Source organism: Colletes latitarsis, chromosome 8 (genome assembly GCF_051014445.1).
Source record: "Colletes latitarsis isolate SP2378_abdomen chromosome 8, iyColLati1, whole genome shotgun sequence".
In the NCBI taxonomy this organism is placed as follows: Eukaryota; Metazoa; Arthropoda; class Insecta; order Hymenoptera; family Colletidae; genus Colletes; species Colletes latitarsis.
This window is the reverse complement of record NC_135141.1, coordinates 29,538,218-29,557,590: the sequence shown is the minus strand read 5'-3', so window position 1 is coordinate 29,557,590 and position 19,373 is coordinate 29,538,218. Positions and strand designations below refer to the sequence as shown.

The 19,373-nt window shown below is 38.1% G+C and overlaps 4 protein-coding genes across 8 annotated transcripts in view; 3 read left to right on the top strand and 1 right to left on the bottom strand.

The window, feature by feature from the left end:
- Nucleotides 1-1,781: 1,781 nt before the first annotated feature.
- Nucleotides 1,782-5,099, top strand: LOC143344979 (congested-like trachea protein). Its single transcript, XM_076771632.1, has 6 exons — nt 1,782-1,894; nt 2,003-2,154; nt 2,342-2,349; nt 3,399-3,705; nt 4,160-4,345; nt 4,490-5,099. The coding sequence occupies exons 1-6, from the start codon at nt 1,861-1,863 to the stop codon at nt 4,760-4,762; spliced, it is 960 nt and encodes a 319-aa protein (XP_076627747.1). The 5' UTR covers nt 1,782-1,860; the 3' UTR covers nt 4,763-5,099.
- A 1,361-nt stretch (nt 5,100-6,460) lies between these two features.
- LOC143345019 (SREBP regulating gene protein) lies at nt 6,461-8,163 on the top strand. Its single transcript, XM_076771714.1, has 5 exons — nt 6,461-6,595; nt 6,822-7,015; nt 7,139-7,381; nt 7,455-7,670; nt 7,741-8,163. The coding sequence occupies exons 2-5, from the start codon at nt 6,908-6,910 to the stop codon at nt 8,161-8,163; spliced, it is 990 nt and encodes a 329-aa protein (XP_076627829.1). The 5' UTR covers nt 6,461-6,595; nt 6,822-6,907.
- LOC143345020 (phytanoyl-CoA dioxygenase, peroxisomal-like) overlaps nt 8,123-19,373 on the bottom strand; it is a 55,104-nt gene continuing 43,853 nt past the window's right edge. For all 4 annotated transcript variants that reach the window (XM_076771717.1, XM_076771716.1, XM_076771715.1 and 1 more), the window contains 6 exons: nt 10,742-10,790; nt 9,579-9,743; nt 9,132-9,368; nt 8,753-8,960; nt 8,520-8,681; nt 8,123-8,335 (listed from right to left, as the gene is read on the bottom strand). In XM_076771717.1, the coding sequence (XP_076627832.1) occupies nt 8,195-8,335; nt 8,520-8,681; nt 8,753-8,960; nt 9,132-9,368; nt 9,579-9,721 (891 nt within the window). In that variant the 5' untranslated portion in view covers nt 9,722-9,743; nt 10,742-10,790 and the 3' untranslated portion in view covers nt 8,123-8,194. The remainder of the gene's footprint in view (nt 8,336-8,519; nt 8,682-8,752; nt 8,961-9,131; nt 9,369-9,578; nt 9,744-10,741; nt 10,791-19,373) is intronic.
- The window catches only part of LOC143345013 (uncharacterized), a 44,529-nt gene continuing 37,439 nt past the window's right edge, over nt 12,284-19,373 (top strand). For both annotated transcript variants that reach the window (XM_076771707.1, XM_076771706.1), the window contains exon 1: nt 12,284-12,593. The gene's annotated coding sequence lies outside the window, so the exon portion shown is untranslated. The remainder of the gene's footprint in view (nt 12,594-19,373) is intronic.

Sequence of the window (19,373 nt, the reverse complement as noted above, 5' to 3'; positions counted from 1 at the left end):
TCGTTATGACGAATCAGAAAAAATGTGAAAAAACGTGACGCACAACAACAAAGCTACAAAGACAAGATAATGACAAGCGACCAGTCGACGCAACTATACTCATTTCTTATACCGAATAGCAGATACATGAAAAATGTTTACAATGTATTTGGAATGAGAAATATTCTGCTTAGAGTCTGTAACAGTGACTTTAGGTTGGAATATTTCTCAAGAGATATTTCTCGGAAGATGGTAGAAAATTCACTTTACTAAACAGATGGATCCACCATAACGAATTTTTCAAGGGTCCTTTGACGTATGCGTTTACACAGTTTCATGCCCCTCCTTTGAGTACCACTGCAGCACACACCCTTGAACTCTTGGGAAAATATAGCTCGTTATATAATATGGAAGGTGATTCAAAAGAAGCAGGACACCTAAATATCTTCGTCTGTGGGATGAAATGCCAGAGAAAAACACAATTTGTATGCAAGAAGCGGATACATAATTTTAAAATGCACCCAAGATCTGCCAAAAAGATACAAAATCCTTTTTAAACGAGACACGTCCTTTCCATCTAGAAAACTTTCCCTTTTTTCAGAATACGCAATCCTACCCCACCAATGGTGCTTTTCAGCCCCTTAAATACGAGTTCTAAGCGAGGAGCCGGGGACTCTTGAACTTAACTCCGTCAAGTGTGGGACGTATTTGTATAACGTTTAAAATAAAATATCTAGAAGAAAAACTCAGAGTAGTCTTTCGACTGAGCTAATCAACAGCTTATTTTCGATCAAAAGTAAACGGGATGAAAATGATATAATGAAAAGCAAATCCACTTTGAAATCAAATCAAACGTAGGAATGAAAGAAGTGTTTCTGCGTGCCAAGTAATCAATCTCTACAGTGCACATGTGACCCTTAGCAGAATTCATATTACACTTGAACAACCGACAAATTCCAGGAATGTAATCGGATATGTTTCGGACCAAAAGACTAAACACTATGTCACTTGGAGACGTGGTGAATGCAATGGTAGATAATATTTTTCATTCAGGAATATTTATAATTGAAGATTACGGTTAAAACAAATATTTCTACCCTAAACTGTCCCCGGGTCATTTTATCTTGCTCTTATCACCCTCACCCTATTCTAAAAAAACTTAAATGTCTAAAAAGTGCCTAAGAAAGGGATATTTGGTCTCTAAACTGTAGTCAAACCGTTTCTATATCAAGTTATACTTTGTAATCTTTAACTTTTACAGATTTCATAAAGTTATAAGTGGTGATATTTTCCGAACTTTTTATCAGTTACTGATAAAAACTGCCCAACCTTGTAATAATCAGTTTTAAGAACAAAGATTATAAAAATTGCTTTTGTGATTTGATTACAAGTTTGCTTACTATCGATAAATACTCTTTCCACAATATCTAATTTAACGTTGACCGATATAAACAATATTCGTTGTTTATACAATCTTAACCTGTCCTACGTGTAACACACTTTTGGTCAAACAAAATTCCAATTTTGTTTACTACTTCCGGCTCTTCAACAACTTAATCTCTGTATAAATTACAGAAAATAAGGTTGGATAAAGAATCTATGATGAAAATATAAATCAGCTGTCTAACGTTTCACTAAAAGTTCACTGATTATTGTCTATTTTTCAATGGAATCATAGTTTCCGATCGAAAAATACATAAATATCGTAATGTACTTCAAGTTGTTGATTAATCGCGATGAATATGACGTTCATTCAAACAAAACTCGTGTAACATAATTAACATGAATTCGAGGACACGAAACGAAGATGCACGAGTCGAATTTTGATACATGGTATCATTTCGAAGTAACAAAATACCACAACTGTAACCACATTTTAAGATGTCGGAGGAAAGACCGTCGAAGGACTTGATAGGTAACCATAACCTCAATTAACGCGATCAAAACAAAACTTAAATCATAATTAATTTGTAATGTAAACAAAGTTATAATAATTAACTGGACGTAAATGTTTGAATTGCAGCCGGGGCTGTTGGTGGTTTATTTAACGTGGTGACTGGTCATCCATTAGATACAATCAAGGTTCGATTGCAAGCAATGCCACATGTGTACAAAGGTACATGGAATACAACTAAGAAACTTGTTCTGCAGGAGGGACCTTTCAGTTTGTACAAGGTATCGATTTTAATTGTCCAAAAAATCCATTAAAAGTAGATTATTTTAATTTCATACGTTGGACCTCAATCTCAAAATTGATTTTCTTTTACGAAGTTAATGGTTAATACGATTCATTTCAAACGGCGATACTATAATTTGAATTTTCGTTGTAATTCGTTTGTTAGTTTTGTTTTGATTGGTTTAGTTGCAAAGGTTGATTATCTGTTAACTGATATATAATTTAACAAATGTAAGAATGTATAGACCGCAAGTTGTCCGACAAATAACAATATGTACTTACTCTATCAATTTAATGTTGGAAGCAACGGAAACCACGACCATTTTGAATCTATTTGCCGACACAAACTGTATTGTATAAGAAACGTGTCACCAACTGGGACAGTCGTCCCTTATAAACTATCGTAAACTTTGCCTATAGCAGTAAAACAACAAATGACCGTATCATTTGACCGGTAAAGTTTCAAAACATGTGGCTAACATCTGTCGTACGTATACCTGCCCTGATTCTATCTTACGATGCACTCTCGCTACCAAATGAAACGTAACAATACACCGCACAAATGTTATCCTTTACACGATCTGTCCTCGAACAAATCGTAATCACTGTAAACATTGTGCGTCACCGAACTCTGCAATAGCATAAAATTTCCTTCGTCCGTTTTTACGCCGTCCTGTCATCGACAATCGAAGATTTTTCAATTAAAATAAATACCTTGTACAAGAAATGTCTGCACCTCCTACAAATGCCTAACGTTTGCAGCTGGATCTTTCTCTGTATCCATGGCAACGAATGTCTCAACGACCATGCGATCCTGCGCCTCGGTTTATTGAATTTGCCATCGAAACAGCACAACTGCTTTATTATGTTCGCGTCGCGGCGCGTGTCACATTCGACGTTCGTTACGGACATTTTCACGCTACCTGTTGCTTTGCGGGTCCTCTCGTCGACTGGCTACTTCGCAGAGTCCTGAAATCCTTAGTATCTGGTGGGGATACGTGCCCCCTTGAACGGGGCGACAGAGCCTCAACTAAACGGTCCCTAATTGGTCACATTTTTGTCGCGTAAGCAACAAGCGAATAGAGATGCGAGGCGGAGTGACCCACTGGATGTTTAGGTTTCGAGCGTTCCGTCCGTTATCGCATCTCTAGAAACGCTTACTCAACAATGTATTATGTTTTACGATCGCGTTTCCGTTTCCAACGTGCAGAGATGCCGATGTGCGTAGGAAATAATATTGCAGAGTTGGACATAGATTAAAGAGAGGGAAGGGGTTGCAGGCACAAGTTTCACGCTTCGAGCGATCGAAGGCTTTATGTTTTAATTTACAATTATTGTTCTTCCAGGGCATAATAGCACCTCTTGTAACGGTCGTGCCAATATTTGCAATTGGTTTCCTTAGCTTTGGATTTGGTAAGGAACTTGTTTCCGATCCAGATCAAGAAACTTTAACCGGCAAGCAATTGTTTCTAGCGGGAATGTTCAGTGGTGGGTGCACCTCGTTCATTTCAGCTCCTGCGGAACGTATCAAGTGTTTGTTGCAGGTACAGGTAAGAATGTCGTTTATCGCACTTACATAGAGCTAAAATTAAAAATAAAAGTTACGCCCGCTACACCAGGAACGTTCGATTCTAAAAATCGAATTTACTCGCCATTTGTCGTACACCAAGTACGCCCCACTACGATTTCTACGATAACTACAAAACGTGCTAAATTCTGTCCTTTAGTGACCTCATCATTTATCCCTGACTCACACCCAAACCTTGACTATTGTCTCACCCCTTACGTAGATAATCCCTACTTTTCTAATATTAAAATTGGAAATGAAATTAACCGGCTCGAAAATATCAATTTTCTAGCAAACTGATTAGAATCGAACATCCCCCTTGTACGATGTCATGGAAATATTAATCAGCATCGTCGATTTAAAATTCAAAAACTCATTGTAACCTTTCCCCAAGTAATCCTGTGTCATAAAAAATAATTCGCCCGGAATTGCTCAAGGCGAAGGGACCTAAAAAATACAACGGTCTTATGGATTGCGCTATCAAACTATGGAAAGAGGGCGGTATTCGAAATCTGTACCTCGGCACCTGTGCCACCTTGCTTCGCGATCTACCTTCCACAGGATTCTTCTTTTTCTCGTACGATCTAATCTTGCGAAATCTCACCAAACAATCTGAGAAAGAAGTAAGATCGATCGTCAACCCTTACGCTGGTCTAATATATTTCTTTCTTCGAATATATAAAATTATGCACACTCTGTAATTGCCAAATGATGCAAAAATATTGTAAATATAAAGTTTACACCTATTATAGGTAACACCATGGCAGTCACTGGTAGCAGGGGGTTGTGCAGGAACACTGAACTGGATAGTAGCGTTACCCATTGATACTGTGAAGTCGAAATTGCAGACGTCTCCTCTAGGAAGGTATCCACATGGATTCAGATCAGCATTTTTCGAAGTGGTGAAAAATGATGGCCTGCTTGCACTTTACCACGGGATCGTACCTGTTCTGCTTCGCGCATTCCCGGCGAATGCAGCATTTTTTATGGGCATCGAGATGACCAAGAACATCTTAAACGAATACGCGCCGTGGATTTGAATATTTTTCGTAAATAAACGTACGATATCGAAGTAAATGCCTCCCTGCTTCTACATCGCCTCTCACAGATAGTAGACATGGCACAGAAAGGAATATCCATTTTCAGGAAATTCTTTTCACCAACAAAGTTTAGCACTTTGTCCTACCTAATGTCTCGGACAAAGGGTGAGGTATTATTACATTCCCCCGAAAAATTCTAAATTCCTTGAATCCTTCCACGATCTCACCCACCAAACTTTCCCCGAAAACCTTAGTATAGTATAAGGGGGCATCTCGGTGCCCAAATTAGTCTAAGTTTAACTCCGATACTGAATGTATTATACCACAATAAAGTACATTAAAACCTAAAATCCAGTGTCGTTCGAAATTTATCTAAAACTCGTACCACATGTATGTTTAACCACTTTATATTGCTTTGTACTTAATACAGTTGATTATTATTAGTATTCAATTAAAAGTTATTCTTGTGGCACTGCAGCTATAGCACCTGACGCAGCTGTAGTCAACTTAGGAGAGGTTAACCTAGGTGTGGCTCGTGTAGTCATAAATTTGGTCATAGACTTGCTCGTGTACTCTTGATTGACACCTGATGTATCAAATTGCACGATAAAAATAATTATTTAAACACATCGAAAATGAAAATGTTTTGTACGCGTTCGTTTAGTCCTATCCTTTAACCTCTTCGGGGATGTGGTACATTTAATACCAAACTTTAAGTATTTTAATAAAATGTAAAATATATATGTAACTCTGATGTATTTCGCTACTTTATTTCCATTCTTCCCTCGATGTAATCCTAAACTACGCAATGAGGAAAGAACTGTTTAACCCCCGAGAGTTGTCTGATCGTTATGCCTTTAAAATATAACCTATTATATAAAGTAGGATCTGAGAATATGTATGTAGATGAGACTTGGAAAGTTTTAATAAGGTGTTACGGCACCTGCAACTTTGAAAATATTCTCAGTTCCATCTAACCTCACATCTTGTAATGTTCCAAGTTTCATCTATTCTCTCATCGAGTTCTGAGAGTTAATGGAACTTAAATAATGTTACAATGAGAAATATTTTCTAAAGTTGATTGTTCTTATTCCTACCCTTTATAATATTCATATTTAATTTCGAAAATGGCGAGTCGTTTTGAACGTACCTGACTTCGTTGTATTTGCGATATGCTGATCCCTCCTGCCGAGATGGATTGCCGATAAAACAATGATAACGACGACAATAAAAAAAGCTGCTAAAGATAATATCCATTGTACCACACCAAAAGTCATCGCATAAGTATGTACTTATCACTTTCTATCCGCTTCGCGTTCTGTGCTCTTTCTAGAGTTTGTTTCTTTACTTTCAAGACGTATCGTCTTTTTTATGTCACACTGAGGGATCGTACATTTGTTTATAACTAATGAGTTTGATTGTCTTCTGCATCATAAACATAAATTTATTTAAGGTGTAAAGCAGCGATTTGCTGCATGTATCTGAACCAAAACCACGCATTACACCACTCTAAAAATTAATCTAAACAATAATTATAAATTTAACCGATATAATTGTATAAAGCGATATTTCTAAAATGTTAATCGAGTAGCATATGTCGATACAAATTCTTAAGTCGACATGTGGCGACATCTAACATACTTTCCTGCAAACTTGACTGCATTTCGTGTACGTCGGATAGGTCAATGCACTTGCACTATTGCTCACACGTTAAGTGACAAGATTTTGATAAAATTTGAAATCAAGAAAACCTCGACCTGTCTGTTTCGTTGAATGTATTAACCGATAAGAAGTTCATGTCGGCGCAACTTAGTTGTTTGCGTACAACGATCGGTAAGCGCGTTCATAAATGTTTGCAACATGATTGTAAAAGATCAACATAACCTCTCTTTCATTTATTTTTTCGTCCGTAATTCTGCACTTTTTACTATATCGGAGATAATTTTCGGCTCGACTTGCAATGCAACACTTTTCGCACGATGAACGGGCATCTAAAGAATTTTACCGAGCAAATAGTTTAGCAAAGAACGTTGTTTAACAAAGAATTTTGTACTGTCAGTCGCGTCACGATCATGCATCCGGATACAAAACCAGGAATCTAATGTCGATTGAAATCACGAAAGTGGATCGCAAAAAGTGGAAAGGATGCCTAGTTGTGGCGGCCTGTTCAGAATCATTAGACGGCGCCTTGTACTTGGGTTGATCTTCGCTTTGTCGCTAACCTACTGCGCCTTTTCACTGTTTCGTAATGAGGTAAATTATTGATAGGAATAATGCCTTTTGACGCTAATGGTAATACGACGGCGACTTAGAATGCAATATTATTTCTTCTTGCAATATTGGTATACTTGGAATATAATATTCTTTCCTCCATAGAAAAAAACGTTAGCTTTAGATACAGATCTTGATGATATGGATGCCATGATGATTAACGATAATAATGATGACTTAATATCAGATGATGACGCATTATCTGAACAATTAAGAGCATCTGGCAAACCACCTTTGTGGCAGGCTGCCCTCGATCAAGGGACAAACGATAATGCATTAAACGTGGAAGCAATACCCAATTTAAACGATACAGACACAGTGGTTCGTCCTTGTCGCAATTCTGTGCAGGTACATTTAGATCTTGACTCGACTCGAGCATTTCTGCCAAATAAAAGTATTAATAATCGTCTTATTCTGAAAGGGAAAGGCTCTAATAGTAGATGAGCGGGGTATCGTATGCGCTAGACAAGATATTTTGCCAAATGGCTGTTGTAATATAGAGCAAAAGGATCCTACGAAAAATGAAGAGCCGCCGTCGATTTACAAGAAAGAGAGGTATAGCTGTAAAACGTGTAATGTCCAAGGGTGCTGTGCAATCTACGAGTATTGCGTTTCCTGCTGCCTACATCCTGGCAAGGTGATTTTTAATTTCTCATATGTTTTCTTACGAAACGACCGAGGTATTAATACGACATTGTTGTCAACAGCAAATGAAGGGAAGGAAGGACGTGCTGATAGGTTTACTTAGAGACAACAATAAGGTGCATAAAGATCAGGATGTGGTGAAGAAACGTCTCCGAAATCTAGACCGCTTTCAAGTTTGCCTGGCTGCGTGTCGTACCTCCAGCGCGAGTGTTCGCCACGAGAACACTTACAAAGACCCACATTCAAAACATTGTTATACACTCCAACCGCCGTATTCTCATCAAAGGCATCGCCGTGACGTTAATACGTTCAATAATAATGGCGACAACCCCGTTGTCGTTACATCTTTTTCTGTCATGCCGTTACTTACCCTTCTCTCTCCTTTCTGCGTAAATATACATCCAAACAACGACTCGCAACCGTCATCGTGCAACTACCATGCCCTAATATCGCTAAACTATTATTCTCACGTACAACCACCTTGAAATACAAACGAAATTTACCGTACAGTGTTTTTCATAGAGACGATCGAATTCCGCGTGCAAGGATCGATCTGAAGCGCCACACGTCCTGATACTTGATCTCGACGCCAGGATATCGTATGCGTACGTGCTCCATAATCTCGTCTTCGATTCGGTTCTGAATCGTCTTGGACACCTGATCGTTGCAACATTCGCTTTAAAAGACAAAGTGACAATATAATTTGTTAATACAGCGTTTCTCAAACTTCACCTTCGATAGATAAGAATTTTTAACGGGACCCATTAGACCAGATTACATTGTTATTTTTTGAATAAATTTTTTTGGAGTTTGAGAAACACTGTTTCGATCCATGACTTACGTCGACGTAGTGGCACTCCGCCGCCGCGTAATGGCAAGAAATAGATCGCCTCGTGTTTTTCGACGTGTTTACGCCGGATCCATGGATTAATAGAGGGTGAAAAAATACAGTGTCGCCCGGTTCCATTTCTAGGTGCACCCAATCCATCGATTCGGGCAGATCCTTCGACAATCGATAGAAAAGAAATATTGGGTAACGTGATTAGAGGCGATAGACTACGTTCGAATTCGTACCAGGATCCCGTGGTAGAATTTGTTGACAGAGCCTGGCTCCGTTCCCGGGGGGTAGTCGTGGGTGTGCAAACGATCGCGTGCATGTGTGCCAGGCGACACGAAAAGACATCCATTTTCCCGAGTACACGGCTCCATAGCTGTCCATGCTGCTACTATCAGGTCTGCCGGACGGAACGGGAAGTAATACAGGTCCTGATGAGGCGGATGTCTGGAAAGCAATTCGTTCGATGCTGATCAACAAAAGTCTATTGTTCCATCGACCTGCCTCCGGAAATATAAATCTAAGCAATCTCTTTTATTTCTCGATACATCTACGTTAGTCACCGAATCCCTAAACGCTAAAGAAATATACTAAATTTTTGTTTATCGATAAAATTACTTAGAAGTTCCAAATCCGATGTCAGGAGGTTTCGCTATCAGCATACTGTGCACAGCCATGATGTTCGGCCCGGTGAAGGCTTCCACCACGTCCAGGATATTTTTGTGCATGACGTACTCGCTAAATATTTCGTCACGACTTATGTCCTGCAATTTGTTGACCGACTTTCTGTCCTTCACGTCGTGCATCACGACTATTCCATCGCGTGGAGCATTGCCAGCCAAGATGTCGTCGAACCTGAAGACGTAATTGTCTATGAAAACTCACGAACAACGATAGAATCTTTCGATATCCGACTGCTCATCCAACCGATCACTCTACAACTCGAACATTTTATTATCGCACGGAGCATGTCTTTATTGAGTATCCCCTTCGTTAAAATATTCCACCATAATGGTAAAAATAATTATTTTTATTCGATCGTGTATTTCACTGTTGTTCACGTACCTTCGATGACACTTGTCGATTATGTCCCGTGGTATCAGACGAGGCAACAGCAAATATCCATTTTTTTCGTAAAATAATCGTTGCTCTAACGTTAGACGATTGTTGTTTTTCGTGAAACGAAGAACGTTGTTCATTTTTTGCATCCCGTATGTTTCAATGGCTATTCTGCAGCACAATAACAGTTACGCGATTAAACGTTTCGTACAATTTCTTTATTTGTTGATTACACGTATTTTAAACTGCGTCTTCGAATTATCATTTGCATCGATCTCTACGAACTCGCTGGGTGATAAGAACTTTGATATTATGAGAGCCTGCAGAATACAGATTCAAGACGTATTGCAAAAATGAAAATAAAAAAGAACGGGAAGTTGTGAAAAGATATGGAAGTACTGTCAGTGGGGATTATTAATGGATGGTACTATAGAGAATCTAATCAAATCCAAAAAGCAATTCGGAGAATGTCTGCGTGGATTTTTCTTACGAGTGGAAAGCAGTATCGTTTCTTGTTCATTTCTGTGCACGAATTGAAAAACGAAGGAAGGACGCGGAAGACGTAGAAAATCGAACAGTGCTTTCTGATATCCGATGCACCGTGCGGGTTCATTTCCATAACTTAACCGACCGAGAAACCATAACGTTGTGAAAACAATTAGTTAATGGGACACGGACAAAGTTTACGGTTCGAACGAGTTACGTTTAATAAAGTCAGAGCATGTAAAAGTTCTATCGTTTCGAAATTATTGCTCGAATTATTTGGCTTGTTGAGGGTAACAAGTCTCGTTAACGACGCAGCTGGAATTCAATCTGTTGAATGAACTCGCTGAACTTTACTAATTTCCATATTCTATCACGCGTACGGTAAACTCGTAGACTGAGAAATTTATTAATAACGAAATTCTTTTAATACCTCCTTTTTTAGCTACCTTTGTTGTAGCCTAAACGAAGTACGGAGAAAGTAAGATTAGGTCTTGGTTATCTCGATTACCGTAGATTCTATCAAAAATTTCAACGGAACAAGAAAGTTCCCAAATTTAATTTACAATAACTTCAGTTATATGCGTTTCTGCTGTAAAAGCAACGATAAACGAGATACCGTACTTTTTATAGGCTTCGTCCCCAACAACCTTACCTCCTGACAAGAATTTTGAAATATTACGTACCTTGGACTTTAAATCAGTCTACCCTATAAATACGCTCTCAGTTTGACCACTGTAACAGAATACAAATCAAAATTTAAGAAGAATAAAACTGGATGCACAAATAGTGATCACGATGAAATATTGATATAATACAATTAAAAAATTATTAGCAAGAACAACAGAAACGTTTCGAAATTTTTCCCTGAATTTCTTTTGTTATAAATCACGATTTATTTGTTAAATATCAAGTGGATGTTAACAATCGTATACAAAAAAAATAAAAATGTACTTTAATTGTATTCTCAAATGATTGAAATACACGTGTTATGAATATTAATGAAGGGTTTGTTTTACGCGCACGTGCTGCAACATTTCAGAATTTCACATTTGCTTTATACTCTATTTCGAATCGTAAATTTCTCAGAAACATTTTTTAATCAATCACAATCGTATCTTTCGAAAAACATCTTGAAAATGTCGAAATTTTTGACGCTTTAAACCAGAATCATCCCTCGCTGGTAGACGTTGAGTTTTCAATTTTTCATGCATCTATTCAATGCGTTGACACAATGTAGCTGCTATGAAAATGTAAGTTTCTCGATCAAAATGAATAATGGATAACTCCAGTCATATTCCACCACATCGTCAAGAATGTTTTTCGTGAATGAATTAATGACATCGAAGCATGACTGAAGAGATCATCCTCTTTAACAAACCATTGAGCAACCTGCTTACGATTGTCATGCAGAATCCATTTTTCATCGCAAAAAATAGTTCGATGAAAAATTGAGGCCATTTCTGACGAATCAGTAAAAACGAATTTAGTGTCGCCAATTTGTTTGATCAATTAATTGTACTTTTCAAAGCATACAATTTAAATAAAGTTATTGAATTGTTGACAACCACCATCTTATACAGGGTGTTATTTATCTTATTTTACCCTCTAGAATCTTCCATTAAAATTTTCCCCAGGGGTGGCCGAACACCCTGTATATTAAACGTGCCTCCCATAAATGCTGTGCTTTATATTCTGATTTACTAACGTCAGCATTACTATGTACTTTAAATTCGTGCACGATTTCTGGAATTTCCGAGGAATGCATACAAGAATCAAGGGAAAAGGAGAGGGTGGTGGTTCGAACCCACGATCTTCGAATTGTTAGGAAACCATCCTATTCATGCCTTCACCGTCGTACTGCCGTAAATTGTCGAAAAATTTCGAAATAAAACAAGTCACCGAATTCTTTCGCTATTTTTTCAATTTTCGACAAGATCGGTCGACAGAATACGAGGATAGTAGTTTCTTTGTAGTTTGTTTGGTCGCGAAAGGGGTTAATCGACGATCGATGTCGTTGGCGATCGAACGATCGAGGGGTGGTTTTTCCCTCTACCCTCTCGAACGCGCGTTGCGCGCGTCGTCGTAGGCGTCGCGACGCTTCGCGCCGACGTGGTTCACGCGAGTCGTTCCCTCTTTGTCGCGCCACTCGTCTCTCTGCGTCTTTCTTTTCCCGGCGACCGTTGAATTCAGCACGTGGCATCAAAGGGAAGATATACAGCGGGGTGGTCGCTCTTCCCAGCCAAACGGCGACGACCCTCGCCCGTCGCCGCTCGTTCTACGCGCGCGATTTCGAGAATCCGCTCGAACCGAAAGCGTCTCGTTTTGCGCGCGGTACGATCGAGCACGGAGGAAGAAAACGCTCGCTAGGCCCCAAGTGCTTTCTTTCGGGGCCGTGAATTCGTGCGAGGAGGACGGATACCGCCGTCTGACGACAGGAAAATAGAAAATTCGTTCCTCGTTCGGAGTTCCGCCGGAACCATGCACACGGAAATCGGGGTCTAAAGCCATCCACGCGCGACGCTATGGAACCCCTGGGTAAGTTCGACTATTGGTTTTTTCTTTTTTAAGCAGAGGGTGTAAGAAACGATAGTTAGGGCACCCAGAAGACTCGTTTCCCTCGAAAAAACTACCGTGTTCCCTTTACTTTTTATTAAATCGCTATAACAAATCAATGGACTAGTGACTCATCTTTTATCTCCCTGTGTCGGTGTTCTCTAAAGAGGGGAGCGTTTTACAATCCAATATGAATGGAAATTTGTAGTAGAAGGCAGAGATGAATGTTGTACCGTTGAGCATAAATCGCGGTTATGAGGAACTTGAAATTCCAAATAGAAATATAATTTTACTAAAGGTGTGGTACGTATTTGCAATCTATGTAAACCTAAATAAATTAGAACAAAGTTTGGTAAAATCATAGATCTGCAATAGGACTATGTTACCAAGAAATGATTTTTCAAAACATTCAGAAGAGTAATGTACATATCAATGATGCAACTATACAACTATGTATATAATCAAATATAAGTTGTAAACAACATTGTTGTTTTATAATGAAATACATGTAAAAATCATATGTGTAAGAAGCACATCATTGTTTATGAAAGGTATAAAAATAAATCTTAATTTGTACATATTATAATTTAAAATCATTTTTTCTTTGTATAAGCATAGCATGTAAATTTTGTGTAATTACATGCTCTATGTTTGAAATAAATCACTTATTACGAATGGAGATTAGATTTATTTGAATATGGTAATATTCTGTCCGATTTGGGGGAATTTGATACGAGCAGCTCCAGTGTAGCAATTATTCGAACGGTGCACGTATAGTCACCCGAAGATCAAGGATCCAAGGTTATCGTCACTCCAAGAGTTATGAAATCTTTAAATCTTGCATAAACACGAAATTGTCATCGATGCACATTCTTTTCTCCGTCAGAGATAAGCCGGGGTTCCAAAATGGCGATGTATATCCGGTTGCTTCATCATTATTCCATCGATAAAGCGTAATATCTCATATGGTTTCAGATTAAATCCTACCAAATCCTCTTTTCGTGTCGCTAACTCGTCTTATCTTCAAGACACATAGTCTCCAGTCTCTCACCCCATAAACTCTACCATTATCCATCCATCAGGTTACATTAACTCTAATCCTAATGGAATGTGACTTTGGGTCACATATCAAAAGTTTCGCTAAATGTCTTCAGTGTCTAGTAGGATGAGCTTGAGGTAAAATTACACTCAAACTGTTTGTGTATAAGTAGGTCCTTAATGTTATACACAAAGTTAAATATTACTCTTAAATATTACCTTTATAGGCTAAGGGGAGGCTTAAATCCTCTATAATGAAAGAGATTTATAATTATGCTTTATTTGTTATTTGAAATTTTGTATCTAGATGAGAATTTCGTCCATCTTTGTCGTCTGTGACCCCTGTCATATTGCTTACTCACGACTTCGCATTTCGTCTCTAGCCATTATGTCATCTTCTTTCCTCCTCCCAGAAACTCCTTCTCTCTCAGTGCCTCGTGATCTCCCTAATTGACTATTACGACGTACTTTATGAACCTTGTCTATTCTCCTGCCTTACCTCCTATGCTCCAGCGTATCCAAAACTACTTTCTTCGTTTCTCCTATTTGATCAAAACATTTTATCGTATCTCGCGTCTGTTTAATAAATCGTCCTGCTAGTTGTATTCCGCATTAAGTAGTTTTCACTCGTTCGCCACGCTATAACATTTGATCCGTACTAACCTTTCTTATCACGTAATTGACACCCATTCCCAACTACAGCTATCCATTGCAATCTATTATTGATCCGAATTACGAGCTCCCCGTCTCATACATTAACGTGCTACTTCAACCCCCTTCCCTCTGATACCTCTAATTCCGTAAACCTATGTTTTCTTCGAATGTTCTATTAGATTAACCCTCCATCATTTTTCCTAACTCCCAAAGACAAATCTACCGTAAGACTAATGAAATACTCGGGGGGCCCTCAACCACTCTGATGATTAGTCGATTTTCCAATATAGCTACTACATGGATAGGCAGAACAAAATTGTTTCTTTTTAAAAAATGATCTATAAACCTTTAACTTTCTTTAAAATGATTACAAACTTATTGATAACGACGTTGTGCATTTACTAGATTGAACCGAAAAACGGAATTTTTGAAACAGTCAGATATTGTGAAACCATTTTGCTGGAAATTTTTCTTTGTCCAGGACTATTTTTAATCCTTTTAAAAAAATGTTTCGCAACAGAATGGTCGTTTGCGTTTTTTAGAAATATTTTTAATACGTTTTCGCAAAATAGTACCAATTTTCTGTTTTTCGTTTATTCCTCGGTATTTTCAGATTTTCTACGTTCGAGTGTTAAAATTTGTCGACATTTCATTCTTTCTTTGACTCTGGTTTGATACTTCGCGATTGTATCGATATACTTTATATAGTCGCGATTGTCGTCGCCTTTCTTCCACGCTATTTGCACGAAGTTTCATTTAAATCAGAATTTCCGGGTTCGAGTACTTCCCTTGTGAGTTTAACCTACTTACTATCTTAAAGTTGTTTCATGCGTTGGGACTTTAGTTCGCTGAGTGCAAAACAAGTCATAATAATTATTATTTTAATATGTAATAATGCGTTTTCGCTACCGTGCTTGTATTTGGATCGTCAACCGTTCATATTATATTCAACGATTACTATGGAAAAGCAAATTGATGATAAATCGTGGACCTGGCTTCGAAACCATTCCTCGACATTCAAGCTTTTCACGTTGCGAAGGATTTGTCGCGGAAGCTCTTGGCGAGATTACAAATTCTGGCACCAAACGTCCGCATTACAAAGATTAGTTTGGAACTAACGAACGTTAAACAAAGAAACACCGCCTCCTGGACAGTCGAATTTCTTTAATCATTGATCATTTTGCGCGAAGGAACTAACTTCGACGATTTTTGTTGATACATCAACACTGCAATGCGCAACGATATACATATATACATATATTTGCATTGACTCCGGACGCTCCAAAAACAACGTTGTCAGATATGACGTATTATTTAAACGCTTCCTGTTTTCGATAAAGTACACTTCAATTTTAAAAATTAAACAAATGGAAATAAAGAAATTTTTTTATTAGTTTTAAGAATAAAATAGGCAAAAATGATTCTGGAAGAGTTTAAAGTTGCTTGTATTGCCTTTAAGATTGATAAGATGCTTATTTTTAATTCTGTATATTTTATATTAACCTAGGACAGAAATGCCACGAGTAAACTATTGGGTTAGGTTCTGGTTGAAATCCATCCATTGGTTACGACTCAACAAAATTCCATTCACTGTACAGAAAGAAGATAAGCTTAGGAGAAAAATTGTATGAAAAGATATCTGCATTCTCGTGGAAACGGTTTTGTATTTTGTTAACACGGAAACACAATTGGCATTCATCGAACCGCGTCAATCCATTTCTTTGCGGAAGCATGTTTAAATAGAAAAGAAACGTGTATTGCTGCACTGCGCACAATGGTGAGGCGTAAATTGAAATTATTATCGGTGCAACTATCGAACTTTAATTCACAATTAATACTGTCGTTTCGATTTTTAGTTTATGTTACGTAAAACCTGTTTATAGATCGTCTATTTCATTTAATTTTTCTGTTTGAGTTTTAGTATACAATACAAATATACTGCTTTGAGATTTTATTGCTAGTTTGTTTACTCGTTAGGTTTACAGTTAAATTTGTTCCATGACATAACTTAGATTTAAAACTGAAAGTAATATATTCACAGTCACGAAAACATAGTTGCCAGTGATATTTTACTTCATAATCCTAAATATGCAGCAATATAGTTGGGAGTGTGAACGAAAGGATTAACCACTTAACGGCTGCGCCCGAGTTAACTTGGGAAACATAGTCGCTGGATAATCGACCGAAACCATGTTCGGCGACTGAAATAATAGTGTAAAATGAAAGGAATAATACAAAGTTTAAACACGCAAGAAGCGAAATAAGAACAGATTTACTAAATTGACTATTAAAAAAGAACTCGACCAAGTGGTTCCGAGTTGACTTAATCTTTTCGTGGCTCTTAAATTTCTTTTCCCTTTGGTTTTTATGAAATTAATCCTGATTGCACCGAAGAAGACTGTAGATTGTAAACATTGATCCTTCAAAACTCGCGCTGGGTCCGAAAATGAACAAAATTAAAAAGTCAACCTTTTTACGAGATCATCGATGTTCGAATCTTTTTGAGCACGCATATAGGGGAATCGTTGCTGGAAAGGCGAGCGTTTGCTGACTTTTGGTGGAAACTGTAGGTCAGAGCACAGGTGTCGAGGAAAATCCACGCGTCGGATAGATTCGTTTCGACGAGCTCGCGGTTTCCGCAGTTCGCGGGAATGGAAATGAGTTTACGGAGCCACGGCAGACAAAATCGATGTACATCGCGTTAATAATACACGGGGCAAGGTCTACAACCTTTCACGAATGAGCGTCGATGTAAAGACGCTCGTCTCCTTTTTCTTTCCTCGTTCCTGGTTTTCTCTGTCCCGTTCGCGCGTATCGCCAGGGACCACGACGTCGCGTTTTGATTTGCATTTAAATTTCCCGCGTTCACGCGGCTCCCGGAGGGAACGTCTCACCCCTAAAAGATATCACCGGTTTTCTAAAACGTTTTAAAAATTAATCCCCAAAACTATGTACGTATTGTAAGGAAATGCAAGAAAATGGTATAGACGTTTTAGTTTGAAGTCACCAGACTGCTCCGCTGAGGATCAATTATGCGAGCCAATTATCGAACGTATGTGGGAGCTCGAGATCAATCGTGCGCGTTTATTTCGCTTCTGAGCCTCGCCTACGATGATTTCACGCGAGTTTCTTTTTTTATCCGCGTTATACCGTTTATTCGCCGTCACGCATTTGTCTATCGAATACAGGGTGTCGCCGGAATAGAGATCGAACGCTTGTCGATACATTTTCAGAGCAAAAACGAAATCAAATGGTACTAGCAATTTGGACGATACCATCTTCATTTTTCAAAACGTTAATGTTTTGTGTAGTAACAATTCTAGAAACGAATTGCTTTTTTATTGTCAATCGAGGCTGTCGAATTTCAACCGTGGTTCGACTGAAATCCTATCTGTTACTTGTAATCGAAGTCGAACAAAAGTTCGTCGTAACGAACCATACACGGAAACTTTTTAAAACCGATAAAAAGTTTGGAAGAATTTCTTCGCGGAAACGATAGTCGACTACAATACAAATCCACGGAAGGTTATTGTATTCAATTCGTTTATGAATATTGAATCCAGTTACGTGCAAAAGTTTGAATAATTCAGTGCTCGTATTTCTGATTCTTCCGCGTCGAATTGATCAGTATAATTTGCATTTAAAAGGTTATTGCTAATCTTTATACATATTTCAATCATAATAAATGTTACACTATCGATTAAATGTTGGTTATCGAAGATATTTGAAAATATTTCTTAAGCCTCTATTCGCCGACAAACGATATATTTTATTTATAAACGCGTTTACGACGAGATACATTTTCATTCCTCAAATCCATATAAAATATAAACGACGTAATAATTCGTGTAATTTATTATTATTCCGTGGCCCGCGGGCAAATCTACGAGTCGCTATAAGCTACAACAATATTTCTTTCTCGTTTCTATTCATAGAACGTATCGGTACAGTCCCATCGTTTTATTCTAAAGCACCATTACCGTCTAAAAGCACACGTTCGTTCATATTTATTTCACGAAAACGTTGACATTTTATGAAAAATGAAAAACGTATTGAAAGCTTCTATTTGCATTACCAATAGCGATTCGTTGTATGAAAGTTCGTTTAAAGGGGTAGAGATGTTTTTAAAAATGTAACTTTCGGGAAACCCAATAAAAAAAAAGTAAACGATTTTTTTGTAATATCTTAACGAGAATCTCTGCTTAATTTATGCGACGCGACGAGCTAGTCGAACGACAGACTTTCAAGTTCGCCTCGATTTTGTCGAGAAAGGAACAAATTGCTCGAAGAAAGTGCGGCTTGTACTCGAAGTTGCTCGATGGCGTGGAAAAATGGAGGATATCGTGCGTGCGAATCGCGCTGATCGATGCAAGCAAAAGAGAATTATTACTGGTTGCTTTTCCTCCGTTTTACAGGGTCACATTCATTTTAAATGGAATATTACAGTATTTCATGTCGAATTACAAAGTTATATCTATTCGCTTTTACTGCTCCTTCTTCTCGTTTTCAATGTACAGTTCAAGGCCGCCATTTCGAACGCTTGTACCAAAACTCCAGAACGTTAGAAGACTTCTCTTTAATTGCCTTATAATTTCAAATCGATTCTCGTGTATTCGTTTGAATCTGTTTTGCGAAGAATCTTCGATTCGTTCAGCCGTGTATCTTTTTCAACGGAGTGTGCAGTAGTTATTGGATAAATAATTGACGATTTCATTAATTGGAACGTGCATGAATACGTACGATTGCACAAAATCCGATTCTTACGCTATATTTCACGAGCACCGATAAAAATCACAATTAAGCGCACAGTTTACCTTGTACCATTTATGTCCATAATTCTCACACCGCAAACTTATGCGCGATTGTTTCCGGAATGAATTGATAAGCTAATTGAAGCAAGTAATAATTTAACGAGATCGTTGTCGCATCCCATGTCGACTGAAAGTAGCCCAGGCACGAGAAAATTTTATTCTGCTCGTACACAGGATGCTATGCGATAGTTATTTCACGCTGACGTAATAGCTAATCATCGTAGTGGCTCGTAGCGTTTAAAAAATGTACGATACACGC